Below are 26,371 nucleotides of genomic sequence, written 5' to 3' on the forward strand. Positions count from 1 at the left end.
GGTGAACAAGACTCGAGGCTTGGAGACTCCAGAACTTGCATTGGGGTATTGCTAGAGTTTAACCAGCTAAAGCCATGCAGGACCACTTGCCCTGTGAAGCCCACTCAAATCTGTTAACATTGCTAACCATGGTACAGGGGCAAGAATGACATTCAACTCAAACCGCTCACTTCGCTAACATTTGAAGCCTCGCAAAGTAACAGGTGATGTGCTTGAACATTTAAGTACAGAAGCCGTTTCGATTTGCTCGTAATGATTACATTAACAAGTCTGAGAACATGAACAATTTAAGTTACAGAGCTCATCATAAAGCAGCAAACATTTTAGCGTCATCAAAACAAACTATTGCAAATCTGTGAATTTAAACATAAACATTTAAACCTGATGGAAAACCTATTTGACAAAAATGATATCACTGTAGAAAGTTGAAGTTTCTACATACCATATGTAGAATGACAAACGTGCCAGTTTCAAAATATGAAGTTAAGTGGGAGAAATCACAACTTTTTAAACATTTCACCCAAACATTTTTGATGTATCTTATGTCTTCATTTTCTTTATCTGAAGTCCTCAAAGATGAGACTCAGGTCTGCTACTTAACTGAATCAGATTTCACCTTATTGTAAGCATGATTAAAGCAAGCAAACAAGAGAGCTACAAAGAATTACCCAAGGCAATATTGCATCCGCCATTCTCTCCCCAAACGTACCAACACTTAACCAAACCGTACATTTAAGAGTTAAACTTAGTAGAGGAATTATGGAAATGCCCACCACTTCCGCTGGTAAAACTATGAGTGAACATCACAACTTTAAAAAGCATCGCGATTCAAAAACATTCTTGCTGGTCAGATTGGTAAAAACTTATGAAAATTGTTGTTTAATTAGCAATTTAGATGCATATTCTTCCCAAGCATAGCACTGAAGAAAAAAAACATTGTTACAGCACTAATGCATCCTTTTTAAAAACTTTACATACCAGTTAGAATGAAGTTGGTTAGTTCTCTCATAAGAAAGTGAATTTTAAGATCCCACAAAAGTATATTAGAGTATTCACAAGTGCGAAACACGACATTCACAGGAAAAAACAAAACCGTCAATCTTGCCGATTGTCAGTTACGTGCAGTCATATGGCCTCTGGCAAACCTGTGCAAATTTTTGCCAACTGGAACTGGAGCGTACCTCCAGACTCATCGTGTCCAGATATAACATTTATTGCTTTATATGAATACTGTATTGAAAGCCAAAGCATTCAGTTTACACACAGAAATTATACAATTATATAACGTTTCACAAAGGCAGTGAACAATTACAATCTACAAAATCTACTTACAGAAATTTAAAAATTCTAAATATCAAAAAGTACAGTTGCCAGAAACGAGTACAAACTTGGCAGCCAGTAATTGTGACTGAAAGTTAAGTTTAAAGGACTCTGAATATACAAGCTGGATGGATATCAGAAAACGTCAGGATTGCAGAGCAAAATTTGTGCTTTGCGTACTTGTCTCCAAAAATGTACGACCACTGGCTGTCAACATACATCTATCTTAATCATTTCAAAATTTTGTACAAATTATGGTGGTTCAATGTACCCTCAAAAATTGCATTGCCAGTACTAAGATTTGGTTGTGTGAACGAATTAAATGGCTAAATCGCAATGGTTCTCTAATGCAGTCAGTGGTGTACTGTACCCACGCTGTCTGCAATGCTACAAAAAAAATGTAATCTGGAAGGAAACACGCTCAAATCTTCACAATGTTATAACCACTGGATATAAACTGAGCGAGTAACTCCCACTTTTTGCTGTTTGCTTCAACACTCAATCTAAAAAAAAGCATCCGTTCTACGACCAAAGTAAATCTTGAAATGAGTCCCAAACATTGCTGAGTTTCGATTCGACAACAAACCACAGGCTCCCTTTTGATTAACGTTTACTCACACAGGCACCTCAGAAGTATATGAAAGTGGTGTAGAAGTTTTGAGTTTTTCCTGGAATGTGTTTTTAAACTTGGTGTTCGTTCCAGCAGTGTTTGAATTACATGTAGAATGTTGAAACAGTGACCAAGTAGGAAATTAATTATTTTTTCACCAAAGATATTTGAAAACAACAAGAACAAACAACCTATGGTAAATGTCCTACTCTGATGAACTGCAAACAAGTTGACATTTATAATTTTACTTTCCAGTTTAAAAAACTCTCTCTCTAAATAAAAATCTATACATAAACCACTGATTTGACTGAACAAAAAAAAAGTCAGCGGTAGGTAGATGAGCCCTGAAGGAGCTGCTTTCACAGTTCTTATCTAACAACTCTTCCAGACATTTCTCAGAGAAGTTTTTTTTTCCCGAAAACTCCTTCTGGAAAACAAAGGTCTGCTTTGTTACATAAAATTTTATACAGTGTAAAATCAGAGCTTTATGGAAAATACTGCCCAGATATCTTTTATTTAGTCCTGTTCCATCGGTTCTTCTGTGACATCTGTGCTATTCTCCATTGGACTCTCGGAAGGTAAGTCGTCGGGAGTTTTAGCAGATGTCCCTGGTTCCTCTGCAGCACTGCAGCCCGCACTGTTACTAACCGCGTCAGTGCTTTCACTGATTTCACTCTCCTCAGAAGTTAATGTCTTGGTTGGCTCAGATTGGTCCATTTGGTTGTTTTCCTCCGAAGTTTCTACGTTTTCGAATGAAACCTCGACACCTTTTTCTTCCGACTCCAGTGTGGTGGTCTTCACCGGCGAGCTAGGGGCCTCTGAAAGGACACACGCACACACACACACACGTCAGAAAACTCTTTTCTCTTTACAAGTGCGGCCAATGATAATAATCCTTGCATTTGATACAGCGTCTTATCGCATCTTCGAGACGTCTCAAAGCGCTTCTCAGAATATACTGTAAAGTGAATTGACTGTATATTTTGTGAGCAAAACGCTGCAGCCAATTGCGCATAGTAGCGTCCCACAAATAGTCCTGGATTGAAGTGACCAATTTTTTTTATTAAGGAATTATTATCTTACTATCAAAGAAATCCAAATACTTTAAAGTCTACATTTAGGCCGATACTACCACTACAAGTGCCACTACAAAACTGCTATTTACTGCCCGAACTTATATATTATCACATACATTTCAAAACTAATACACAGCTATCGATAGGTTATAATACAGCTTTGATATTCCAACACTCATTACGTAGAATGTACAACACCAAAACAGGCCATTCGGCCCATCTAGTCCATGTCAGTGTTTACAACAACAACCACTTACACTTGTATAACGCCCATCACGTTGGAAGCATGACCCAGGGCGCTGAACAATTGCTTTTTTTTTTTAAGACCCACACTGCACGATCTTCGACCCATCTTAACCCCCAACTCTAGCACATTCCCCCCACCCTACATTCCCTCTCATGCATTGTCAAGAATTTGCTTGGGGTGGGGGGGAAATGGAATGGATATCAAAAAAGGGCAAGAAACTTTCCTTTTCCAAAACGTCAAATCAAGTCGCAAATTATCTATTGCTGTCGAAAACCAATCTCTCTCTTGTGTACAAATGTTTACTTATTAAGAGGTCACTTTGGCAATTTACTGTCAAATAAATGGGCAACGGTACCTGTCTTATCTGCGCTAGGCTGCTCAGCCCATTCACTCGGCTCTTTGGTTTCCTCCTGCTTTGCGGCATTCTCGGCTTCTTCAGGCATTTCCGAGGAACTCTCAGCGAGGGCGGGCGGAGCTTCCTCCTCGCTCTCCTTGTCAAATTTCAGTCGTTTCACCTCAGGGGCATCAGCCTCCATCGTGTCATCCTCTAAATGCTTGTTTTTTGAACAGCTGGTTGGAGAGTCTTCACCGTGAGGGGTTGGCGATTCGCTGTGCACAAAAGCAAAGTCCCAGAGTCCGTTTAAATGGGCCAAAATTCGCCAAAATACGTCAAGTGACACCAAACATTTGGAACAAGCAGTTTTAAAATGCAAAAAAAATAAAACCGACATCGCCAAAAAGGACACTGGTACCCAAAATATCTCCACCAATATTAGTAACCTTTCAGCACTGCGTGCACAGATCATATTGTAATGCAAAGATACCTTTGTGAGAATTATTAGTAATAAATAATCCTTGCATTTCATAGAGCGCCTTATCATGTCGTTGAGACGTCCAAAGTGCTTCGCAGGATATTACTGACTGTTTATTTTGTGCCAAAATTTATACAGCCATGGCCAACAAACAGCCATGGAGCGAGTGACAATTTTATTTGGGGGATTGTTGGCCAGGACCCAGGAGGGAGAAACCCCCTTCTCTTTTCAAATAGTGCCGCCGTATCTTTAACATTCACTTGAACGGGCAGATAGGATCATCTGAACTATTCACAATTCATGTATTTAAAGGTTAGCTTTGTTGTTACTTAATTTAGTTTTTTTTTAAATATAAAGAATTATAAAACATACTCGTGCAATTTTTCTTCCGTCTTTTGCACACTTATTTCTCGACTTTCAGGGCTGTCCAGCAAACCGTTTGTTGTAAGAACACTTGATAAAGAAACTTTTGAACGACTCAGTGGCCTCGGGGTGCCAGGACCATTTATATTCGACCTGAAATGCAAAACGAGACATAGTCCATCTCATTATTAAAGTCAAAGACAACAATCGTATGTTCAACTTGAACCACCAGCAAATCACCCACTGTTAAGACAATACCAAACCATAATTCTGCCCAACAACTGGAGCAAACAGTAATTTAAAATTATTGGAGCATATATTTTTAAGCGCATTATTCGGTATTACCAAGCACGCAGCATTTGTGAACAAAAAAGTATATATACTGCTCTGCAATCAGGAAATGCTAGAAATATAAATTCCAAAGAGACTATTTTTGCATGTTTGTTTTCAAACATCCATCACCATTCCCTCTGCAGAGATCCTTGTATCGTGTACAGTTTCTGTTCCACAGACCTACCCTCCCCCCAAAGTGACCCATTTTCCGTTTTTCCCTCCTTAAAAGTGGGGGAAAAACACCTTCTTATTTAATACCTCTTCCATCCAACCGTAAAAATAATAACCCTTACATTTAATATAGTGCTGTATCACATCGTTGAGATGTCTCAAAGCACTTCAAGAATATACTGTAAAGTGAATTGACCGCTTATTTTGTGGGCAAATCATACAATATAAAGTACGCAATATGCAGGAATCATTGGTGCAACATGGCATCCTATTTTGCAGTACATTCAGTGGACAACAGTATAACCCTTGTGCTTCATATATTTTGCATTTGAACTAAGCATTTGTGCTAATGTTCACCGTGTCTAATTCAAGAAGTGATTAATTAATAATAATGCACACGTAAAGGAAGAGTCTCAGCATGTGAGGATTAAAAATAAGTTCAGAAACTGAAAGGGAGGTAAAATCTAACTGACAACGACACCTAGAGGTCGCAGTTTCGTGTTCACCAAGTATCAAAGAGAATAATTAGGAAGTCATACGGTACAAGATTTGACCTGTAGCATGTTACAATAATCCTTGCATTTGACATAGAGCCTTATTGCATCTTTGAGACATCTCAAAGCACTTAACAGAATACTGTAAAGTGAACTGACTGTATATTTTGTGGGTGAAAATGTTACAGCAATATCTGTACAAAGATGGGTGCACCACCCAAATAAAATTCTCTATTACAGGGGAGACTTAAATGCTGAAATCTGACCTCTCCATATAATAACGCTCAAGGTTTGACACCTGACGCCATCAACTAGATTACACTCCCTGCACCTCAATTTTTCCACACTAAGATATACTACATTATTCTCATCCCTGTTCAGTGGGTGTTATCGTCTCATTCTCTTTCCCCGCTATCAGTTACAATGTGGTCACTCCTCTCTGAAAACCTTTCCATGCCTACATGGGAGCAAATCAATATTCCAACCAAAAGTGACTCAACGGCTAAAAGTAAGATTTGTAATTTTGGCCTCAACAAGGATTTTGAACGCAGTCTCATTTCATTTCTAGGTTAAGAAGCTAATTTTGCCCACAAAATACACAGGCAATTCACTTTACAGTATCTTCTGTGAAGTGCTTTGAGACATCTCGAAGACATGATAAGGTGCTATATCAAATTCAAGTATTATTATGACAAAGTGATGGCAACATATCATGAAAATAAAGTGATCCTAAACGTCACCAGGACTGCGCAATTTAGGCGATGTCATTCCACCCATGATGTTATCGTTCAACGTGCGCAAATGCGGGGCAAAAACAGCAAAGCAAAAGTTCACATTTAAGTGGGATAACTCTCTCATATTGAGATTGGAAATCTTAAGAGGAAAATAATGTGGGCTCACCTGTCTGTGTAACTGGTATGACTCCCTGATAGCATAATGCCGTTCACCCGGTTCAAACTATTCGAGCCAAAGTTGCATTTCCTTAAAAAAAATTTAAACAAGATTAGCGGGAAAAAAAAAGCTAAGCTTCATAATCAAGTTGTCGAAGTTAGAAAATGACAACACATTTCAAAAAAACATGACTTACTCTGTAGAGGGATAGACACAGCTGACAACCATAACATTCTGCAATAGAAAATAAAACATTTTAAAACATAAATAGAACAACATTTCTCAAGAAAATGAAAGGCAATATATTCTGCACAAAGAACATTACAAAAATTCACGTAGCCCTGGATAGATACATTTTATAAGTCATTTTCGCTATGTAGAAACGTATTTAATTTCTTTTTTCATCCAAAGGCTATTAGGCAGGAGCCAAGTGTAGAAAATCTGCTGGCATCCTGGTTGAGACGAGAACACGCACACACCTGGCATCCTTGGACTGTTCAGATCAGTGCTCCACACAGCAAGCAACAACAACTTGCACTTATATAGTGCCTCCACGCAGGGTAGCGTCTCAAAGAAGAAATTTCTCCATTGTTTTTCCCCAAAACCTCATCTTTACTGAGTTAAAACTTGCGAGACTTGGTTGTAAAAGACGATTGGCAAAATAAAAAGTGGCTTTCATCACCAGTTCAAAAAACATAGACGCGAAGGAGATTTCTCAGTAGTGCAACACGAACAAATTTAATGAAGATATTGGATTGTTGGTTACCTTCTCAACACCCCTAAGAAACTTGTCTGTCCCAGTATAATTCTTCTTCGGATCTGTAAGTAGCTCGCATAAACGCTGGATAGTGAAGGGAATACTGCAAATAGAAACAGACCAACCACAATATTACACATTAGACTGCCAGAAGCAAAAACTAAGCTGGGGACTTTGGCAAGGAAACTGCCAAAAAATCAAGTTTGCATTGATTTCCTTTGGGGTTCTAAACACTTGATAGTATCCTCAGTAAAAGCCTGAATCTATATTGTACTTTTTGTATTGACAACTCTCCATGTACATATAAACCATTCCTCCATTATGGGTTCAAAAGCCTTTAAGATGCATGTAAAGTCCCCCATAGTCAACAGCGGAATAAAATTTACTGATGAGGTATTTTAGAACACTTAAAATATGTCATTTCATAAAACAGAATGCGTTTCTGGCACTATCTTGCGCTCACCGTGTAGTCAATATACATTACCGTATACATTTAAGAGAGCTCACATTTAGTGAGTCACAAAAGTAAATGCAGCTTGTTTATGTTTGTCAAAATGATTTACACTCATGCAAACACTCACAGTATGTGAAGAAACATAAATAACTAGCTCTGCAATCTCCTGCAACTCGATTCCGAGTCACTCTTTCCACTCTACCATCTCTAACCTGCTGTACAGCCGCCTGCTCATCAGTGAGCTGACTTTCAGCCACTTGGCCCACATCCTCTGGAGCTCTCTTCTGAAATTACCTTCACCTCACCTGCTTTCAAAATTTGTATGAAACATCTATCGTTGACCATGCCTTGGACCACCACCTCCTCTCACCCTTGCTAGATAAAATTGGTCACTCACTTCATTGCTGTTTGTGGGACATTGCTGTGCGCAAATTGGCTGCCATGTTTGCCCACATACACACAGTCACTACACTTCACAGTAAAAGCCTGCAAACTGCTTTGACACTTCAACAATGCGATAGTGTGATGTCAAATGGAAGGATTATTATTTTTAGCTCCCTCCCAGCTCAACTCTCATTCATGCTTTGTATGCTCTTTGGAGACGTCTCTCTCTATGTGAAAGGAGCTTATAACTGCAAATTGTTGTCCTGTATTACCTGCAAGGAGGAAAGCTTGATCCACAAACACACCGAGCTTTCCTCCTTGCAGGAAGCTGAATTGTGTAATTACCAATGTAATTACACACCTTTATTTACTGTCCATAACCAATGTGCTAAAATTAAATCTCTTTGGCCAGGTTTCAAATGAAGAATTACAGCAAGATAACTAAAAGCAAATTTAAGCTTAAGTACAGGACTTCAATGATGTTAACGTTTTAGATTAGAGATTTAACATGAATAAACAATTAAATGCATCAGAATTTTTGAAAATCAAATAATCCTTTTGACTTAGCACTTTATTACGTCTTTGAGACGTCGCAAAGCACTTCACAGATTATACTGTAAAGTGAATTGACTGTATACTTTGTGGGCGAAACGCGACAGCAAATTGCGCACAGCAGTGTCCCATAAACAGTCGCGGATTGAAGTGACCAATTTTTTTTAAAAGGAATTATTACCCCCGGAAAAGCAATCCGCCAATCGACTAACAACCGGGTTCCTACTTACTGCTGTGTGTGTGTGTGTGTGTGTGTGTGTGTGTGTGTGTGTGTGTGGAGTGAGGAAACTTGCCCAGCAAATTGCGCCCAAATATGGGTCTTAAAACTGAGGCAGCAGGTAGCGTTCATGGAATTATTGCAAATTACAAACAGGAGCCAACCCTGTTATTTTGAAATGTTCAAAGTCGGTCTCAGTCTCTGAAAAGGAAAGCGGTTATGATAATTCCGCCAGGTTGACAAAGATGTATTTCCTTTCTCTTCCTTACACCTGTTTGCTCACCAAAAAAAACTGCCTTGTATGGAAGCAACAGGAATAATTCCACAGTAAAGCTTTCTGTTTCTGGCACACAATAGCAAACGCCTTCCTCTTTCTTTTCTCCCTTAAACCAACCCCAGCCACAAACATTTCATTCATGAACGAGTTAGCGCTCACCTTTTATTCCCACTCTTGTTACATATAGAGTTACTTAGAATGATACAGCACAGAAACAGGCCATTCGACCCAACTAATCTGTGCCTGTGTTTATACTTCATACAAGCACCCACCCCTTGCCTTTCCTCTACCTCTAAATTCCCTTCCCCCTGATGTAATACATCAAGTTTGCTCTTAAATACACTGATGCTATTTGCTTCAACTACCGCTTTCCCCCAGTCAGTTCCACATTCTCACCACCCTTTCCTAAACTCCCTGTTAGATCTACTACTAGCTATCTTATATTTAGGCCCTATCATTTTGAGCTCATTGTGTTGTGATCCTACTAATTACAATTTAAAGTTAGTCAATTCACACTTTTACTATACAGGGATTCGTCAGAGACATATCTGGGCAGGTTTCCAAATTTCTGAGGAGCACAACGGAGTCAGTGTTGGCACTAAAAAAAACTGAAGCAGTACTGGAACCAAAGGTAAAAGTGGCAAAGAATCATCACAGCTGCTGGTGTAAGTTCCTTCCAACTCCCTGAGGTGACAGGGAAGCTCATTTCACTATGCTACTTCCCATCTGTATTGAGTTTCTACAGGGATTGGGTAAGTCACTGCAAAAAAAGTTCAAACCTTTCCAGAAGAATACAACGTGCAACAGCACTGGCTGTTTTGAAAAATCTTGAAACCTTGTATAGTGGAGCACGTGCATTAACAGTACACGAAGGAAAGCTTCGGCCATTCAGGCAAACACCGCTACATATTCTCCTGCATCTTGTCCGGCAATCTTTACAGATAATGCAGATAAATTATGAACAAGGAGGCAGTCAAAATTTAAAAGTTCCAGAGCTACTTTTCCTAATAGTCCTGCAATACAAGAGGCAGGATCACTTCAAATGATATTAAAAATCAAACGCACATTATTGGCAGATTGCTCATTAGTGGAGTACAATACGCTACTTAGCCCGTTTTTCGTTCATTAATTATAACACACTTAAAAACTTGGTGTGATCCATTCACTCATGAGCTACTCCATACATCAAAGAGACACCAAAAGGGTAATTTGTCTTGCAAGTTGTGCGAGTCTGTTTATGTGGATTAGAGCTTCTGCTGATTAAGTGTTTGTGAACGCTCTTGCATGATCAAAGCTCAACGCCGTGCTTTGTTTCTGCAGCTAAACGGCCTTTACGAATTGTGAAACAGCATTCTCTAGTGGCGCAAAGTGGCTTCTGCAGCCAGTGGGGCGGGGAAGGACCAGGCGAGAAAGACCTCAATGCAATCTTCAGCCCTAATGCAATACTATTTGACAGGGAACCCGACTTGAGTTACCCCAGTTTCCAGAATGCACAATCAGAATCATATCAAACTATACAACAGTATTGAGAGGTTTTTTTTTGAGGAGGTGGGGGGGGTGGGGGTAAGGGGGCAGGAGGAAGGGGAGAGCGCTGGAAGGGTAAAGTCTTTAATAGCTCTGCAATTTCTTTGCATCCTTCCTCTTGCAGAGTCCAAGGATCACTGCGAATAACACTGATTTAATGGGATTGATCGGCTGCTTGAAGGATCAAGCCAGTCCGGAAAAGCTCTCTCTCTCTCTCTAAAAATTCCAGTCACTACACTTTACAGAAAAATCTCTGAAGCACTTTGAGATGTTTGAACATAAGGCAGTTTATCGAATGCAAGGATTAATAAGTGAAATGCTACAAAAGGCAAGTTTGCGAGTTATTTGAGCAAAATAAATGATGTTGCTTCATTTATGATAATGGTAGCTACATTAATGAAGCATGATGAAATCATTTTCTTATTTATCATTACGATTACAAAGAATCGGTTCCAACAGAATTTACCAAAGGTTCTACCGTTGCCGTTCCAATAGTGTCCAGCAAAGGAAGGATTAAACCTAGCCGTTGCGAAAAGTTTCTGAAAATAACCTTCACGTTTCGACGTTTCGAATCAATTAAATGCCTCCACACCATCGCCACAACCTCCATTTGCAACCTGCTGCCCTGACTCAAACCGACGTGGTTCATTCCCCCACCCAGATCTGCCCCACAGCCAGTGGGCATGCTTTCAGCCGGTCTGCCCCCGCTTTCTGAAACTGCGCCCTTCGAGCTGCTCCCCACCCTGTCCTCAACCCTCCAACAACAACTTGCATTTAGAAAGCGTCCTTCGCACAGGGTAGCGCCCCGGAGCGATTGACAGTGGCGGAGTCTGATCCCGAGCCAGGGGGAGACGGAAGGGGAAAGTGACCACAAGCACGATCGAAAAAGGAAGCTCTTTAGGTGGGATTGAAAGTGGGGAAGGACCAGGGCAAGACGGAGGGATTGAGGGAGAGAGTTCCAGGGCTGAGTGGCTGAAGGATGGAACGGAGGGCATAAGGGACAAACAGGAGGCTGGAGGCGGTGGGTGGTGGGGTAAGCAAGTCAGATAGGTAGGGAGCTGCAAAGACATAAAGGGATTTCAAATCTACTGTAAGATCCATCTTTCAGCCATCTTATCATCTCCTCTTTCCTCCTCAGGTTCCCCTTCCCATATCCCCTGCTCAGGTTTTCAGATCACTGTTTGAAATGCTTTGAGGCTATATTTATTTGGTGAGCATACAACTACACATGCGGAAACCCATCACTGCGCTTAAAGAGTATCCAAACCAAACGGAGAATGGCGTCTGACATGAAATGCACTAAATAAATATGGTTGCTGCAAACCTACCGCAGAAATAGGAGCTCCTCCTCTATAATCATACATTCCATATACAACCTGCGAGGTTCCCAAGATCAAGCATTTAACAGCTGGTCAATTCTTGGTCATGTAATCAACATTACATTCTATGTAAGAATGTTTTTAGTACAAAGAGAATTAGCCAGGCATCCTATTCACATTTACTGCACATGACCCATCGTCTACCTACAATGGATCAATTGCACATTTAATTATTCAAAGCCTACAGATCAGTATGCACGCCTTGGTATAAACCTGTTGCCCCCAAATTTATGTTAATCAGCAGTTTAAAATCACTGCAAATTTTAACTGTAAATCTTTAAATAAATAGTGTAACCACTTTGCCTCAGTTGCATATTTATGTAGCTGCACTGAGCAGTTTAGCCTTACAATCAAAGTGAACTTGTGAAGACATTTTAATTACTGCCATATTTTACAGCCTAAAATGAGCTACCAACTGTATCATGTCCTACCCTTGGATTAGCTGCACACATCACAGTACATTAGAAATAACGCAGAGAAAAGCCTAACATTTTGTCGAGCGGCTGTTTTGTTTAAATAAGAAAAGCAAACATTGGGTGCCTGGAGATTAAACGCCATATGGCGTATCACAGGTTACTGATGGATACCAGGAGAGGAACTCCCATTTTGTGTGTCAACTTTCATATTTTGTACTGAACAGCACTCATAAAATTGACTAGGGCCACAACTATGTTCCAGTGCACCCAATCTCCCTTCCTTAATTACAGTGCAGGTGCCTGGAGAGTAGTTCCTGAGTTTTAAAAAAGCTACTTATAACCAAACCATAGCAACCTATTCCCCTCCCCAGGTCAGCCTCTCGTGCGTCCAACAATGACTGACAAATAGGAACTTTGCAGCTGCCTCTGCTCAACGCAGCAGAGCCCCAGCAGTTTTAGTGCAGTGGGCTGTATTGTACGTGTCAAAGTGATCAGGAAACACTCTCTTTTCTGGCAGTTTATTCTATTCTGTTGGCTGTTATTCGGAATTTATTATTACACATTGTAAATTGCAACATAAAAACAGCTGAAAATAAATAAAACGGACGATGATAATAATAATAATCCTTGCATTTGATAATAGCGCCTTATCACGTCTTCAAGATGTCTCAAAGCGCTTCACAGAATATACTGTAATTTGAATTGACTGTATATTTTTATGATCCACTTACCCGGCAAATCCATTAACAATTTTAAGGATTCGGTCCTTCATCTCTTCGTAGGGGACATATTCCACATTTGGATTTGGAGGACCTCTAGGTTCTGGGGCAGAGGCTCTGAAGTCATCCATCACCTTCTCCAACTTGAACATAAAGTAGCTTTTAAACTGTGACCAAGGAATCCTGAAATTACAATCCAGTAATCAGTTACAAGTTATGGTTTAGAAAATAAAAACAGGCAACACCATATAATGGAACAGTATCTTAACACTATTTCAAAGTGGATCAATTTCAAGATCCTCAATCTCTTTTATTTAAATTGCTTCATTCCCTGGGACTGCCCTCTCTCTCCAACCTGCTCTTTCCCTACACTACTGCCCACTGCCTCCGCTCGACTGGCTCCGGCCTCCTCCTTGTCGTCGTCCCCCCGGACCCTACGTCCCACCATCGGTGGCTGTGCTTTCCGAAGCTGTGGAACTCTCTCCCTCAATCCCTTCACCTCGCCCCTCTCTCCGCATTTTCAGGTCGTGCTTTGACCGTGCCTACAGTCACCTTCCCCCTCTCCTTGGCTCGGCATCGGGCTCCGCCACTGTTAAACGCTCTGCGTCCGACATGAAGGGCGCTATATAAAAGCAAGTTCTTTTTGTTGTTTAACCCACAACAGTATCTTAACACTATTTCGTCCGCAAATAGGCAATTCACTTTATAATATATTCTGTGAAGCACTTTGTGATGTTTCAACAACGTGATCAGGCACTACATCAAATGCAAGGATTATTATTATAACACTAGTGCTCATATCCAGTGCTGTCCTATGTCAACCTCCTGTATAAACAAATAAGCAGCTTACTACCTTGAAACTATCCTTGCATGGTCAGCTATACTCTGATTTCATCAGGTTGCTACAGTTCATAATTGCTAGAATTGATAAATTTGTGGCTCAGATTCTCCTGACTGAAGAAATTATTCACTATTAACAAGAAACGAGCAAGTTGTACTTCTGATAACCATCCTGGGATAAGCATAGAGACATTATGCCAAAGTATTCATCATACAAGATTCTCAAGCGAGATGGGCAATGAAACAGATTCTAGCCGAGGCTGCTATCTGATCTGCTTTATCATTTATTTTTCAGCACTTCAGAAGATTCAGCAGCATAAAATCCACTTGGAAGTGAACCATTTTCTTGTCACTAAGCTCTGGAGTTCAAACCGTAATGGAGTTCACACAGGACAAATTTCAACATTTGAAACTAATACAATTTCAATGTGGAAAGTATTAAATGTTAAAATCTTTTGAATATTAACTTCAGCAGCTTATTATACATATTAACCTACAGCAGGATATCAAACATTTTAACCATTACCATATTCACCCAGTACAGAAAACTATTCCTAAAATGTTATATTTGGCATATCCATGGAGCAGATTAAGTTAGTGAGACTGGGCACAAGTCATGTCTGCAAGTTGCTATGCTGAAAACCCCCACCATTTTGTTAATTTAAAACTGTCCTTCCTGCAACAGGAGACGAGAATTCTGCCAATTGTGAAAGGATTGGAAATCAGCAGATCAAAGGGTGGCCATACATCCTCAAAGTGATCCACCACACAAATATATAGTCTGGAGTGATAAGCAGAGCAGGCAGAACAGGAATGCCTTTAGACCCATCTTTGTGGGAACATTTTCACAGCCTTAAAAAAAAACCTCAGTATCCAGTTCCCACAATTCACTGTTTTCACCATTTGCCTACAACAGTATATCTTGTGAAGCACTTTGAAACATCTTGCCCACGTGAAATATCAAGCTTAAGTATTATTTTACTACGGTTGCTCTAGTACGTTAGAAATAACAGAAGTTAAATATACAATAATAATAATGTTTGCACTTGATATAGCGGCTTATCACGTCTTTGAGGCATCTCAAAGCGCTTCACAGAATATACTTTAAATTGAATTGACTGTATATTTTGTGGGCAAAATGCAGCAGCCAATTGCGCACAACAGTGTCCCAGTCGTGGATTGACTGACCAATTTATTGTACTGTAAGCAGTACTACCTGGGGCCAACCCGGACAATACTCAAATCAGGCGTTTTAAGGATATGTTGAGGTTACTGGATCACTGCCCTAACCCCAATGTTAATGCTATTGCTGTGTCATGCTCCTACTTAACATTATAAGATCGGGAATTGAAGGTTTGCTGGCTGTCACCGTCATTATAATCACCACCTGCTGGAACTCCTAACTCAATAGAGGGGAGGAGAGGGGAGTTGTGCCAGATCTGACCACTCATCTGAATCAGGAGTTCTGTATGGGTTCCTGATGAGTTAGCAGATTCTAAAGTCCAGAAGGTTCAGCAACCAGGTATTCAATTAATAGGGTTCACAAAAAGGACGACAGTTTCAATTGTTTGAACCTCATGACTGAACCACAATGATTTAAGTAAAGCACAATGATAAGCGTGTGACCTTTTTGTGTGCAGCCGTACTACAGGTTTCCCCTTTCGATCCTGCTTTGCTCCTCAATTCGTGTTTCGGCAATAGCTAATGGTGGGTGCATGAAAACTTTTCACACAACCACTAACTGTGGAGTCCTGTAGCTCAGTGGTTAGAGCACTCGCTTTGCAAGTGAGAGACCTGAGTTCAATTCCAGGCAGAGGGCGAAACCTTGGGCAAGTTTCCTTACTCCACACAGAGCCTAATAATAATCCCTCCAAAACCAAAAACAATAATAAATTGGTCATTTTCAATCTACGACTGTTTGTGGGACATTGCTGTGCGCAATTGGCTGCCGCGTTCGCCCACAAATACAGTCAATTCACTTTACAGTGTGTTCTGTGAAGCGCTTTGGGACGTCCTCCCAGCGTGAAAAGCGCTATATCAAATGCAAGGATTATTATTATTATTATTAACTGTGGATAAGAACCAGTGATACAACTACAAACTTGTCCTTCCAAACAGGTCTGGAAAGTTTCTTTTAATCTTTTGGTACTGGAGGTAATCTGAGAGAATAAAGTACCCTTTAGGGTATTAAACAAGTCTACTAGTCTGCAGCTTCCACCTACTGAAGTACTTTACGCATTAAAGGTCAACCTCTATGATGCAACCTCACTAACCTTCCTTCTTTCAGCTTTTCTTTGGATGTAAAGCTAGTCTGTAAAGTCAACTCAAAAATGGATCTTCTACCCGAAAACTGATAAAACACAATGATAACTTTTGAAAATCAAGAAGCCAGAAAAAGGTTAGAAAATGGTTAGAGAGTAAAGATTCTGTAAAAATGGAATTAAAACAACACGAGCATAGGTAACGTTTTCAAAATGGTTTCCTTTTCGTTTTTTTTGTATTGTTTTGGTGGGTTAAGGTTAATGAACCTTACAAATGTTTCAGTTGTTTTATTATTGTAGTAACTGGGAGACTTGTGCACAGCAAAAGACCTGAAAGCTTACAGAAAAGGTTGTTTTACAGAGAAGGGAGTTTCCATAGATTTGAAAGCAGTCAAAAGGTTAAATGTGTTGCAGAAACTGCCCACTGGCACAAAATTGAAATAAATTGGCCCTGGTGAATTTTTTCCAATAATTATTAGTACTAATACACTAAGGCTACTGACATTTACATTAGCTGCCTCGGATTTAGCTACTGATAGCTTGGGAACTGGAACAGAATTCAACAATCGTGATATGGAGAGGGGAATTATCACACAGAAGTTCTCAGACTTCAGTTGTAAGGCCGAATATCCATCTCTAGCACTTGTAAAGCAAGATCAGGGATTCAACCCCTGACCTTACCGTTCTACAGATAAGACCCACATTATACAGTGCATTCATTGACTACTGCAAGCTCCTGAATCTCTGAATCGGCCAACTCAGAGCCCGCATACTTCTCTGGAGGGAAAAGTGGGCAGAACAGCCCACTGCTGACTTGCCCTCACTTGCAACCAAGTTATAGGAGGCCAAAAATTGATGCAGGCAAATGTAATATTTTCCCTATCAGACACCCTACTTTGTGAAATCACCATAACAAATGCTGTGATTTCACAAAACACTAGGAAGGTAATAGAATTCAATGCTCCAAGGGATAAAATACCTACACTTTCTGCTCATATTCTCCATGCCACAAATGATTTCATTGTCTCCACAACAAACAATAATTAAAGCTCTGTGTATTTATCAGTCAGTAGCAATTGTCAGTTGTACATTGATATCCATGGGCTTATTATAAACCCTACAGAGAACAAGTCCTCTATAGTACTGGAAATTGATTATATTTTCTCACTAAATGCCACTGCACTTCAGAGAAAGTTTCAAAAATGGATAACAAATTTATTCCCAACATTCTGTACCCGGAAAATGCTAAATCAAAGCTTTGTTTATTTGTTTTTCTTTATCCATTTATATCAAATTTAGTTAAAATATGCAAGAAACTGTCTCTCGACAAGTAGGCTGTGTTGTGGGAAACCACTATGATGCTTAGAGATCAACATTTATCTTGAACACACCCCACATTTTGAGAAGAAAAAAATCCAATATAGATTTGATTCTTCCTAGTTTTGTATCGATCCACAAACTCAGCAGGTTCGCATTCACTTCTCTACACTAACACTAAGAAAAACAACAGTGAATGGAACATTTGAATTGCACTCCATCTCACCATTTTACATCACCAAATTTTCATTACGATAAGCGCATCAATACCGAGCCCCAAAGATCAGGCAATGAATTATTCACTTCTTTACTGTGACGCTTTTAAAATTCAAACTTAATATTTCTTCTGCTGGAAAAATTATGTGTTTAAAGGTCAATTCCTTCCACCTGACCCCACTAAATCAAGCTCCACTCTTAAAGACGTAAATATCAAATGTCATCAAAAGCATTTTGTTTTAATAAATGTGGTACAACACAATGCACCAGTCATGGAACAGATTAGCATCTGGAATTGTATACACATAGTTCCAATTTCACACTGAAAATCAAGGGACATGCTAATCACAGTGCTGGCTCCACACTTAACACAAGCTTAACCCCCCAAAAAATACTGAAAGGACCAGTGTGTGATCACATGCACACATTAAGTGACATGTTAAATAGCTGAAACACTACAATCACTCAAGCAAAACAAATTGGAACCATTTACAAAGAAAATAATATATTTTTTTAAAGTAAACAATACCCTATTTCAAAGTCCGTTAAGCAGTGCACTTTGATACAAGACGTGCAAAATTCTGTGCAAGCCCCGAGAAGATATACGTGCCACACAAATCTTGCAGGAGAGGAGATTAATGCTGATGGACTAATCTTAGACACTGAGAAATTAAGGAGAAACCTAATGTCGTTGGGACCTTCTGATCAGCCACATAACCAGTACTTTAGGACTTAAATACAATTGTTGTGGAGCCACAGTGTAGCTACCAGAATAAAGATGACAACACTGAAAGGTAAGTCTACGGTTGGTTAGAGGACAATGAAAACAGGAGAGAAGTCGGACAACTTTGAAGTTCATTACCAAATACTCATGATCATACACACAGGACAAAACACAAGAATGACTGTGGGTGAAACGTCAAGGCTAATTTGCGGTATGTTGTGCATCTAAGCTAAACGGCTTGAGGTGAGGGAATCAGCGCCATCGTTAAAGTGAAGTGCTTAGCAACAATCTATTTTAACTTGATTTATATCAATTATTCAAGTTAAAGGACATCTCGAAGCACTGCGATGGAAGTTTCAATCGGTTTGAGCAAACGCCCAAGAGCAAATCGTGTACAGATCACGGCAACGGTCGCAGCTCGGAACAATTCTCGAAACCCGCGTGAGGGGCGAATTGTATTCGGTGATAATCACGATGAAAAACTCCGCACAGCAACACTGCGCCCTCGTCTGCGTTTAAGTTCAATTTAATGCCCTGCAAATACAGCGCTCGCTCTCGCAGATAAACCGTTCCAAACGCTGCTGGTTCATAAAAATCCTTTTCCTCCTTGCATTTGATACTTTCCCGCCTTGACTTCTCTCGCTAACGCACCCCACCCCCACCACCCCGCTCCAACATCCCCGAGACCCAGCTAATCTAAAACTCTTTTTAAACTCTCCCCCAACCCCAATTTTTTTTTATTCATCCCAGCTCTGATTAGCTGCGAAGAGATTAAATGTATCCCAAACTCTGGCCGCAGTTTAACCTTCATTTGAGAAGGGCAGAGAAATAAATAAAACAATACTTGTGTGTGTGTGTGGGGGGGGGGGGGGGGGGGATGTTTCTAAGAGCAATTGCAATCCTCAGATGTGGTGGTGAGATCACACAGTGCAGCAGAGCAGGTGGCAATCCACCCCCCCCCCACCCTCGCTCCCTCTCCCCACCCCCACCCTCGCCCCCTCTCCCCACCCTCGCCCCCTCTCCCCCCCGCACACCCTCGCTCCCTCTCCCCACCCTCGCTCCCACTCCCCCCTCCACCCTCGCTCCCTCTCCCCACCCCCACCCTCGCTCCCACTCCCCCCTCCACCCTTGCTCCCTCTCCCACCCCCGCTCCCTCCCCCACCCTCGCTCCCTCTCCCACCCTCGCTCCTTCTCCCCACCCTCGCTCCCTCTCCCCACCCTCGCTCCCTCTCCCCACCCTCGCTCCCTCTCCCCACCCTCGCTCCCTCTCCCCCCCTCGCCCCCCCCCCCCTCCCTCTCCCCACCCTCCCTCCCCTCCCCCACCCTCGCTCCCTCTCCCCACCCTCGCTCCCTCTCCCCACCCTCGCTCCCTCTCCCCACCCTCGCTCCCTCTCCCACCTCGCTCCCTCTCCCCACCCTCGCTCCCTCTCCCACCTCGCCCCTCTCCCACCCTCGCTCCTCTCCCCACCCTCGCTCCCTCTCCCCACCCTCGCTCCCTCTCCCCACCCTCGCTCCCTCTCCCCACCCTCGCTCCCTCTCCCACCCTCGCTCCCTCTCCCCACCCTCGCTCCCTCTCCCCACCCTCGCTCCCTCTCCCCCCCCACCCTCGCTCCCTCTCCCCCCCCACCTCGCTCCCTCTCCCTCTCCCCACCCTCGCTCCTTCTCCCCCCTCCACCCTCGCTCCCTCTCCCCCCCCACCCTCGCTCCCTCTCCCCCCACCCTCGCTCCCTCTCCCCCCCCCCACCCTCGCTCCCTCTCCCCCCCCCACCCTCGCTCCCTCTCCCCCCCCACCCTCGCTCCCTCTCCCCCCCCCCCACCCTCGCTCCCTCTCCCCCCACCACCCTCGCTCCCTCTCCCCCCCCCCCCCTCCTCCCTCCCACCTCCCTCCCTCCTCCCCCCCACCCTCCCTCCTCCCCCCCACCCTCCCTCCTCCCCCCCACCCTCCTCTCCCTCCCCCCCACCCTCCTCCCTCCTCCCCCCACCCTCCCTCCCTCCCCCCCACCCCTCCCTCCCTCCCCCCCCCACCTCACTCCCTCCCCCCTCCCTCCCCTCCATTCCCGGCCTCAGGCTCAGGCTTCAGGCCCTGACGCCGGGGACTTGCCCCGCTGCTCACGCCCGCCCCACACGCTGCGCACACAGGGCTGCGCTGCGGCGCTTTGCCGAGGAAGGAGCAGGAGGGGAGTCCCAGCCCCCAGGCCTCGCACTCACACCGGGACCCGGGGGGGGGGCTCGGCAGTGAGCTGCCGGCACCTGCTGCAGAAACACCACTGCCCCCCCCCCCGACACACACACACACAGGGGTCTGACTGCCCCCCCCCCCCGACACACACACACAGGGGTCTGACTGCCCCCCCACCCCCCCCACACACACAGGGGTCTGACTGCCACCCCCCCCAGACACACACACCAGGGTCTGATTGCCCCCCCCCCCCCCCAGACACACACACACACAGGGGTCTGACTGCCCCCCCCCCCAGACACACACACTAGGGTCTGACTGTCCCCTCCCCCCCAGACACACACACACAGGGGTCTGACTGCCCCCCCCCCGACACACACACTAGGGTCTGACTGCCCCCTCCCCCCCCAGACACACACACCAGGGTCTGATTGCCCCCCCCCAGACACACACACTAGGGTCTGACTGTCCCCCCCACCCCCCCAGACACACACACCAGGGTCTGATTACCCCCCGGCCCCAGACACACACACTAGGGTCCGACTGCCCCCCCCCAGACATACACACACTAGGGTCTGACTGCCCCCTCCCCCCCCAGACACACACACACACACTAAGATCTGACTGCCCCCCCACCACCCCAGACACACACACTAGAGTCTGACTGCCCCCCCACCCAGACACAGACACTAGTTTTGACTGACCCCCCACCACTCCCCCAGACACACTCTCACACACGAGGATCTGACAGAACGCACCCCCACCCACAGGACTGAGTCGACCATGGCCGTTTCCCAGTCCCCTCCTCTTCACTTCCTTCTTCTTCCCCCCCCCCCCTCCCACCTCCCCCCCCCCCCGCCTCCCACCCTTCCCGATAGTCCCCCTTCTCTTCACTTTCCCCCCACCCTCCTATCTACCACCATATCCCCCTCATTGGCGATGGTGTAGAGGCAGAGAAGTGCCAGGGATGAGTGGTTGTACTATATTCACCAGATTAATACCTGGGATAGAGATGTAGTTATGACAAGCGGTTGAGTAAACTGGGGTTATATTGTGTAATGGTTAATGGACATTCAGCTGAGGCGTTTGAAGTAATTAAGGGAATTGACAAGCTGGATAGCTCCCTACGGAAGAGGGAATTAAAACACATGGCAAACGTAGCCTTAAAATGAGGACTAAACTAGTTAGAAGTGGGAGCAGAAAAGATTTCCTCACACGGAAGGCTGTGAAAAAAAAACGTGGAACTCACTGCCCCAGAACGCCAGGGAGACAGAATCATCAATCGGGACGTTTCAAAAGAAGATGCTTAGATAACTAGGAATTAAGGGGAATTAATGGACATGGAGGAAAAGTGGAAAAATTAGATTAAAAGAACTGAACAATTCTGAACAGCCCCTTCATATTCCTATATGGAGATCCTTCTCTCATCTCTCCCCCTTCCCCAACCCTTTCTACCTTGATCACCATTTCTCATCCACCATACATTGCCCCACCAACCCTGCCTTGTCCTCCCCGTTTCCGTTACCCTCCCTGACCAGACACCTCACCCACCTCTTCTTTCCCCAGTTTCACCTCCTACCCTTCTTCACTTATTTACGAAGTACAGCCACTGCACTTCATAATAAAATCCTGTTTGGCACTTTCCGAGACCTTTGAGACAGCCTGACATGAAATGCACTGCATCAAATGCAAAGTTTTATCCCCCATCTCACCCCCCTCCCCCCCCAACACTCTCTCTGATCTTGTTTACCCCGAATAATAATCCTCGCATTTATTATAATCTTATCGCGTCTTCAAGACGTCTCAAAAGCGTTTCACAGAATATACTGTAAAGTGAGTTGACTGGATATTTTGTGGGTGAAAAATCACCCCCTTTTGTGCTTCCATCGTCCACCCATTCTCTCTTTACCTAATCCTCTCCGACCTCCTGCAATCTCCGTTCTCCTCTCTCCCCTCCACCTTTCCATTCTTCTACTCCTCTTCCCCCACTTCCCTCTACTCTCCCAGTTCCCCCACCTTCCCTGCTTTCCCACCCCCATTTGCCTTCCCTCTCCTCTACTATCCTCTCTTCTCCACCTCTCCCTCACCCCCTCTACCTCTCCCCTCTCCTTCTCCCCCACCCCCTCTCCCCTACCCCCCTCCTCCCAGCTCCTCCCTTTTCCTCCCCTCCTCCGATCCTCCCCACCCCCTCCCTCCTCTCGTCCCACCCCATCAGTCCCCCCCCACACACACACACACACTCTCTCTCTCTCTCCCTCTCCTTCACTCACAAGGTCTCTCCCGTCTTTGCGACATGACAAAGAAACTGGTCCAGGACCGCCGACACTTCCTTCTTGGATTTCTTCTCGAAATCTGCTGACGACAGAGAGAGAGAGAGAGAGAGAGGAAGGGGGGAGAGAGAAAGAAAGAAAAAGAGAGGGAAGAAAGAAAGAAAGGTGAGAGAGAGAGAAACAAAACAAAAAAAATTAACAAACGAAATTTAAAAAAATATATTTTTTTAACATCATTAAAATATACAGATATATAGATTATAAACCCGGAGAGAGGGAGAGAGGGAGAGAGGGAGGGAGGGGTGGGGGGGGGAGGCCGGGGCCCGGGGACAGCCCAGCCCTGCCCTGTCCTGCTCCCCCCTCACCCCCTGGCTCCCTCCGAGCACGAAGCGCGGGCGGGCGGGCGGGCGGGGAGGAGGGAGGCGCCGGTTTCACGCGGCAACGAGACGAGGCGGAGGCGAGCGCTGACCTGCCAGAGCTTCCAGAAGGGCTTCGGCGTCCATCTTGGAGGTGTCCACTCAAAACCTTCCCTCCGCCTCGCTCTCTCTCTCTCCCCCCCCCTCACCGCCGCCGCCCGCCTTTGCCTCGGCTCCACACTCCCAGGCGGCCCCGGACACGAGTCCGCCGTAAAAATCCTTCCCCCGGACGGACGGAAACACACACACACACACACTCGCTCACTCGCTCAGGCGCACGCGCGCGCGCGCTACCACCCTCCCTCCCCCCTCGTTACCCCCCCACCGCCGCGAGCGTGGGGAAACCAGCCAATCAGAGGCCGCCCCCGGCCCGCTCGGGCGCCGCTGACGTCACTCGACGCACGCCGGCCCCCTGGGCGACGGCGACACACATCCGGCGCGTGCGTGCGTGCGTGCGTGGGGGGAAAGGGAGGGTGGGAGGGAGGGGCCCGCTGACGTCACCACCCCGCCCCGCCCCCACCACTCTACTCCACACCTGTCAATCATGTGGAGTCAGGTCCCCACAGCACAGTGTGAGTATGTGTGTGAGTGCATTGCTTCTGCATCCCTTCCTCCCTCCCTCCATCCCTCCCTCCATCCCTCCCTCCCTCACTCCATCCATCCCTCCCTCCATCCCTCACCCCCTCCATTCCTCCCTCCCTCCCTCCCTCCCTCCCTCCATCCTCCCCCTCCATTCCATCCCTCCTCCTTCCATCCCTCCACCCCCTCCATCCTCCCTCACTCCATCCCTCCCATCCCTCCCTCCCTCCCTCCCTCCATCCATCCCTCCCTCCATCCCTCACCCCCTCCATTCCTCACTCCCTCCATCCATCCCTCCCTCACTCCCTCCATCCATCCCCCCCTCCATCCCTCACCCCCTCCATTCCTCACTCCCTCCATCCTTCCCTCCATCCCTCCCTCCATCCCTCCCTCACTCCATCCCTCACTCCCTCCATCCCTCACTCCCTCCATTCCTCACTCCCTCCATCCCTCACTCCCTCCCTCCATGCCTCCCTCACTCCCTCCATCCCTCCCTCCCTCCATCCCTCCCTCCTCGGTCACCTGCAGCATCTCACACCGAAGCCCTCCGCTGTGGCTCAGTGGTTAGAGCGCTCGCTTTGCGAGCGAGAGACCCGGGTTCGATTCCAGGCAGAGGGCAAAACCGTGCGCGAGTTTCCTTATTCCACACGCGGCCCTAACAATAATCCCTCCAAAAAAAAAACAATAACAAAATTGGTCATTTTCGACCCACGACTGTTTGTGGGACATTGCTGTGCGCAATTGGCTGCCGCGTTCGCCCACAAATATACGGTCAATTCACTTTACAGTGTGTTCTGTGAAGCGCTTTGGGACGTCCTCCCGACGTGAAAAGCGCTATATCAAATGCAAGGATTATTATTATTATTTATTAACAGCCGGCGTAACAGCAATAACAACGGTAACAGCCGGTCCTCGCATTCAGATGCAGCGCCGTCAAAATAACAATAATAATAACGACAACAACGACGACCACGACGCCCCTTGCTTGTGACACAGCTCCTGCCTTATCGCGTCTCCGGGACGTCTCCAAGCGCTTCGCGGCATACGCTCACCAAGCGAGCCGACTGCATATTGTGCGAGCGAAACGCGGCAGCCAATGGCGCGCGGCAGCGTCCCCGCAAACGGCCGTGGATCGAATGACCAAATTATTATTATTATTTCTTTTTGAAGGAATTATTAACCCCCGGAAACGCGATCCACCGATCGACTCACAACCCGGTTCCTGCTTACTGCGAGGTAAACGGAGGCGTGTGGAGTAAGGAAACCCGCCCAACGTTTCGCCCTGCCCGGGAATCGAACCCACATCATCTCGCTTGTGTAAAGTCACTACACTTTACAGTATATCCTGTGAAGCACTTTGAGACGTCTCAACGATGTGATAAGGTGCTATATCAAATGCAAGGATGATTATTATTATTAGGTGGATTATTATTAGAAGATTGTCTCAAAGCACTTCGCAGGATTTTTTCTGGAAGACTGTGATAAAGGCACTATAACAAATGCAAGGATTATTATTATCATTGTGTATTTTGAAGGATAAATTCTGATGGGAGAGTCTCTTGCGAGTAGCTGGAGCCTGGCATTCACTAAGACTAGCATCTGTGGTTGCCTAACAGGAGGCTAAGGATCTGCTATCTCCATCCAAGAGACAACCAGTGAGACAACAGCCAAGGAAACCAAAGGGATCATTGTTTTCCCTCCAGGAATACAACAACAACAACAAGATTTCATTTATAGAGCACCTTTCACATCGGGAGGACGTCCCAAGGCGCTGTACAGTTGGGTCAGGACCCGAGCAGTGGGGAAATGGTCAGGGTGAGGGGAGGGAAGGGAGGGAGTGAGGAGGGGGTGGAGAGTAGAGAGGGGAGCTGAAGGCACGGTCAACGAGAAAGGTCTTGAGACCGGCCTCGAAGGAGGAAAGGGAGGAGGCGGCGAAGGCACTGGGGGATGGAATTCCAGAGCCTCGGGGCTGAGAGGCTGAAGGCCACCGATGGTAGGGCGGTTGGGGCGGGGGACGTGGAGCAGACCGGAGCCAGAGGAACGGAGGGTACGGGCAGGTAGGTAGGAGGATAGTAGGTCAAGAGGTAGGAGGGAGCAAGGCCGTGAATGGCCTTGTAGGTGAGGATGAGGGTCTTGAATTCGAATAGACTTTGTCCATCCCAAAACGGTTTTGTCGGTGTGTAAAAAAATCATACTTGTCAGGAGTCCAGGTTGAAACAAGAGGGAAAAAGTTATATTTGATGCGGTCAGGCTCCAAAACAGCATCTGAATGTTGCTAAGCAACAGAACCCAGAGCCAAAGATATTGCCGCGATGCCTTTCATTTGTTGACAGTGTGAATGTGAGTGCAAGTTTCAGGTAATTGCGATCTGTGCCTCACCTTTGATCTGCAGAAATCACAGTTTATAACCGTATAAAACATTGTTATTTACGTCAAACGCGTATGCATACAACCCACGATTTACAAAAATATAAAACACAATGTAATAATCTTTGCATTTGAGTCAGGTCCTGGACTTTGAACTCACAACCTTCTGATTCAAGAGGCAGGGGTACTCTTCTTCTAAAAGTAAC

General features: G+C 45.1%; 1 protein-coding gene across 1 annotated transcript; it reads right to left on the reverse strand.

Moving 5' to 3' along the window:
- Positions 1-242: 242 nt before the first annotated feature.
- LOC103179793 (serine/threonine-protein phosphatase 4 regulatory subunit 2) lies at positions 243-23,450 on the reverse strand. The gene is made up of 9 exons (XM_042339606.1): positions 23,273-23,450; positions 22,804-22,885; positions 13,009-13,179; positions 7,084-7,177; positions 6,514-6,551; positions 6,327-6,407; positions 4,438-4,581; positions 3,609-3,862; positions 243-2,748 (listed from the first exon to the last, which is right to left on the reverse strand). Exons 1-9 carry the CDS (start codon positions 23,304-23,306, stop codon positions 2,447-2,449), a joined length of 1,200 nt encoding a protein of 399 aa, XP_042195540.1. The 5' UTR covers positions 23,307-23,450; the 3' UTR covers positions 243-2,446.
- Between the last annotated feature and the right edge of the window lie 2,921 nt (positions 23,451-26,371).

Source organism: Callorhinchus milii, unplaced genomic scaffold (genome assembly GCF_018977255.1).
Source record: "Callorhinchus milii isolate IMCB2004 unplaced genomic scaffold, IMCB_Cmil_1.0 Scaffold12, whole genome shotgun sequence".
Classification (NCBI taxonomy): Eukaryota; Metazoa; Chordata; class Chondrichthyes; order Chimaeriformes; family Callorhinchidae; genus Callorhinchus; species Callorhinchus milii.

What these genes read in the sequence shown, in the direction of transcription:
- LOC103179793 (XM_042339606.1), bottom strand. Translation starts at nt 23,306, where the DNA reads ATGGACGCCGAAGCCCTTCTGGAAGCTCTGGCAG. An exon ending in TGTGTCTATCCCTCTACAGA is followed by an intron (nt 6,408 to 6,513) that starts GTAAGTCATGTT and finishes ATTTTTTTTAAG; the next exon opens with GAAATGCAACTTTGGCTCGA. An exon ending in GCCTAGCGCAGATAAGACAG is followed by an intron (nt 2,749 to 3,608) that starts GTACCGTTGCCC and finishes GTGTCCTTTCAG; the next exon opens with AGGCCCCTAGCTCGCCGGTG.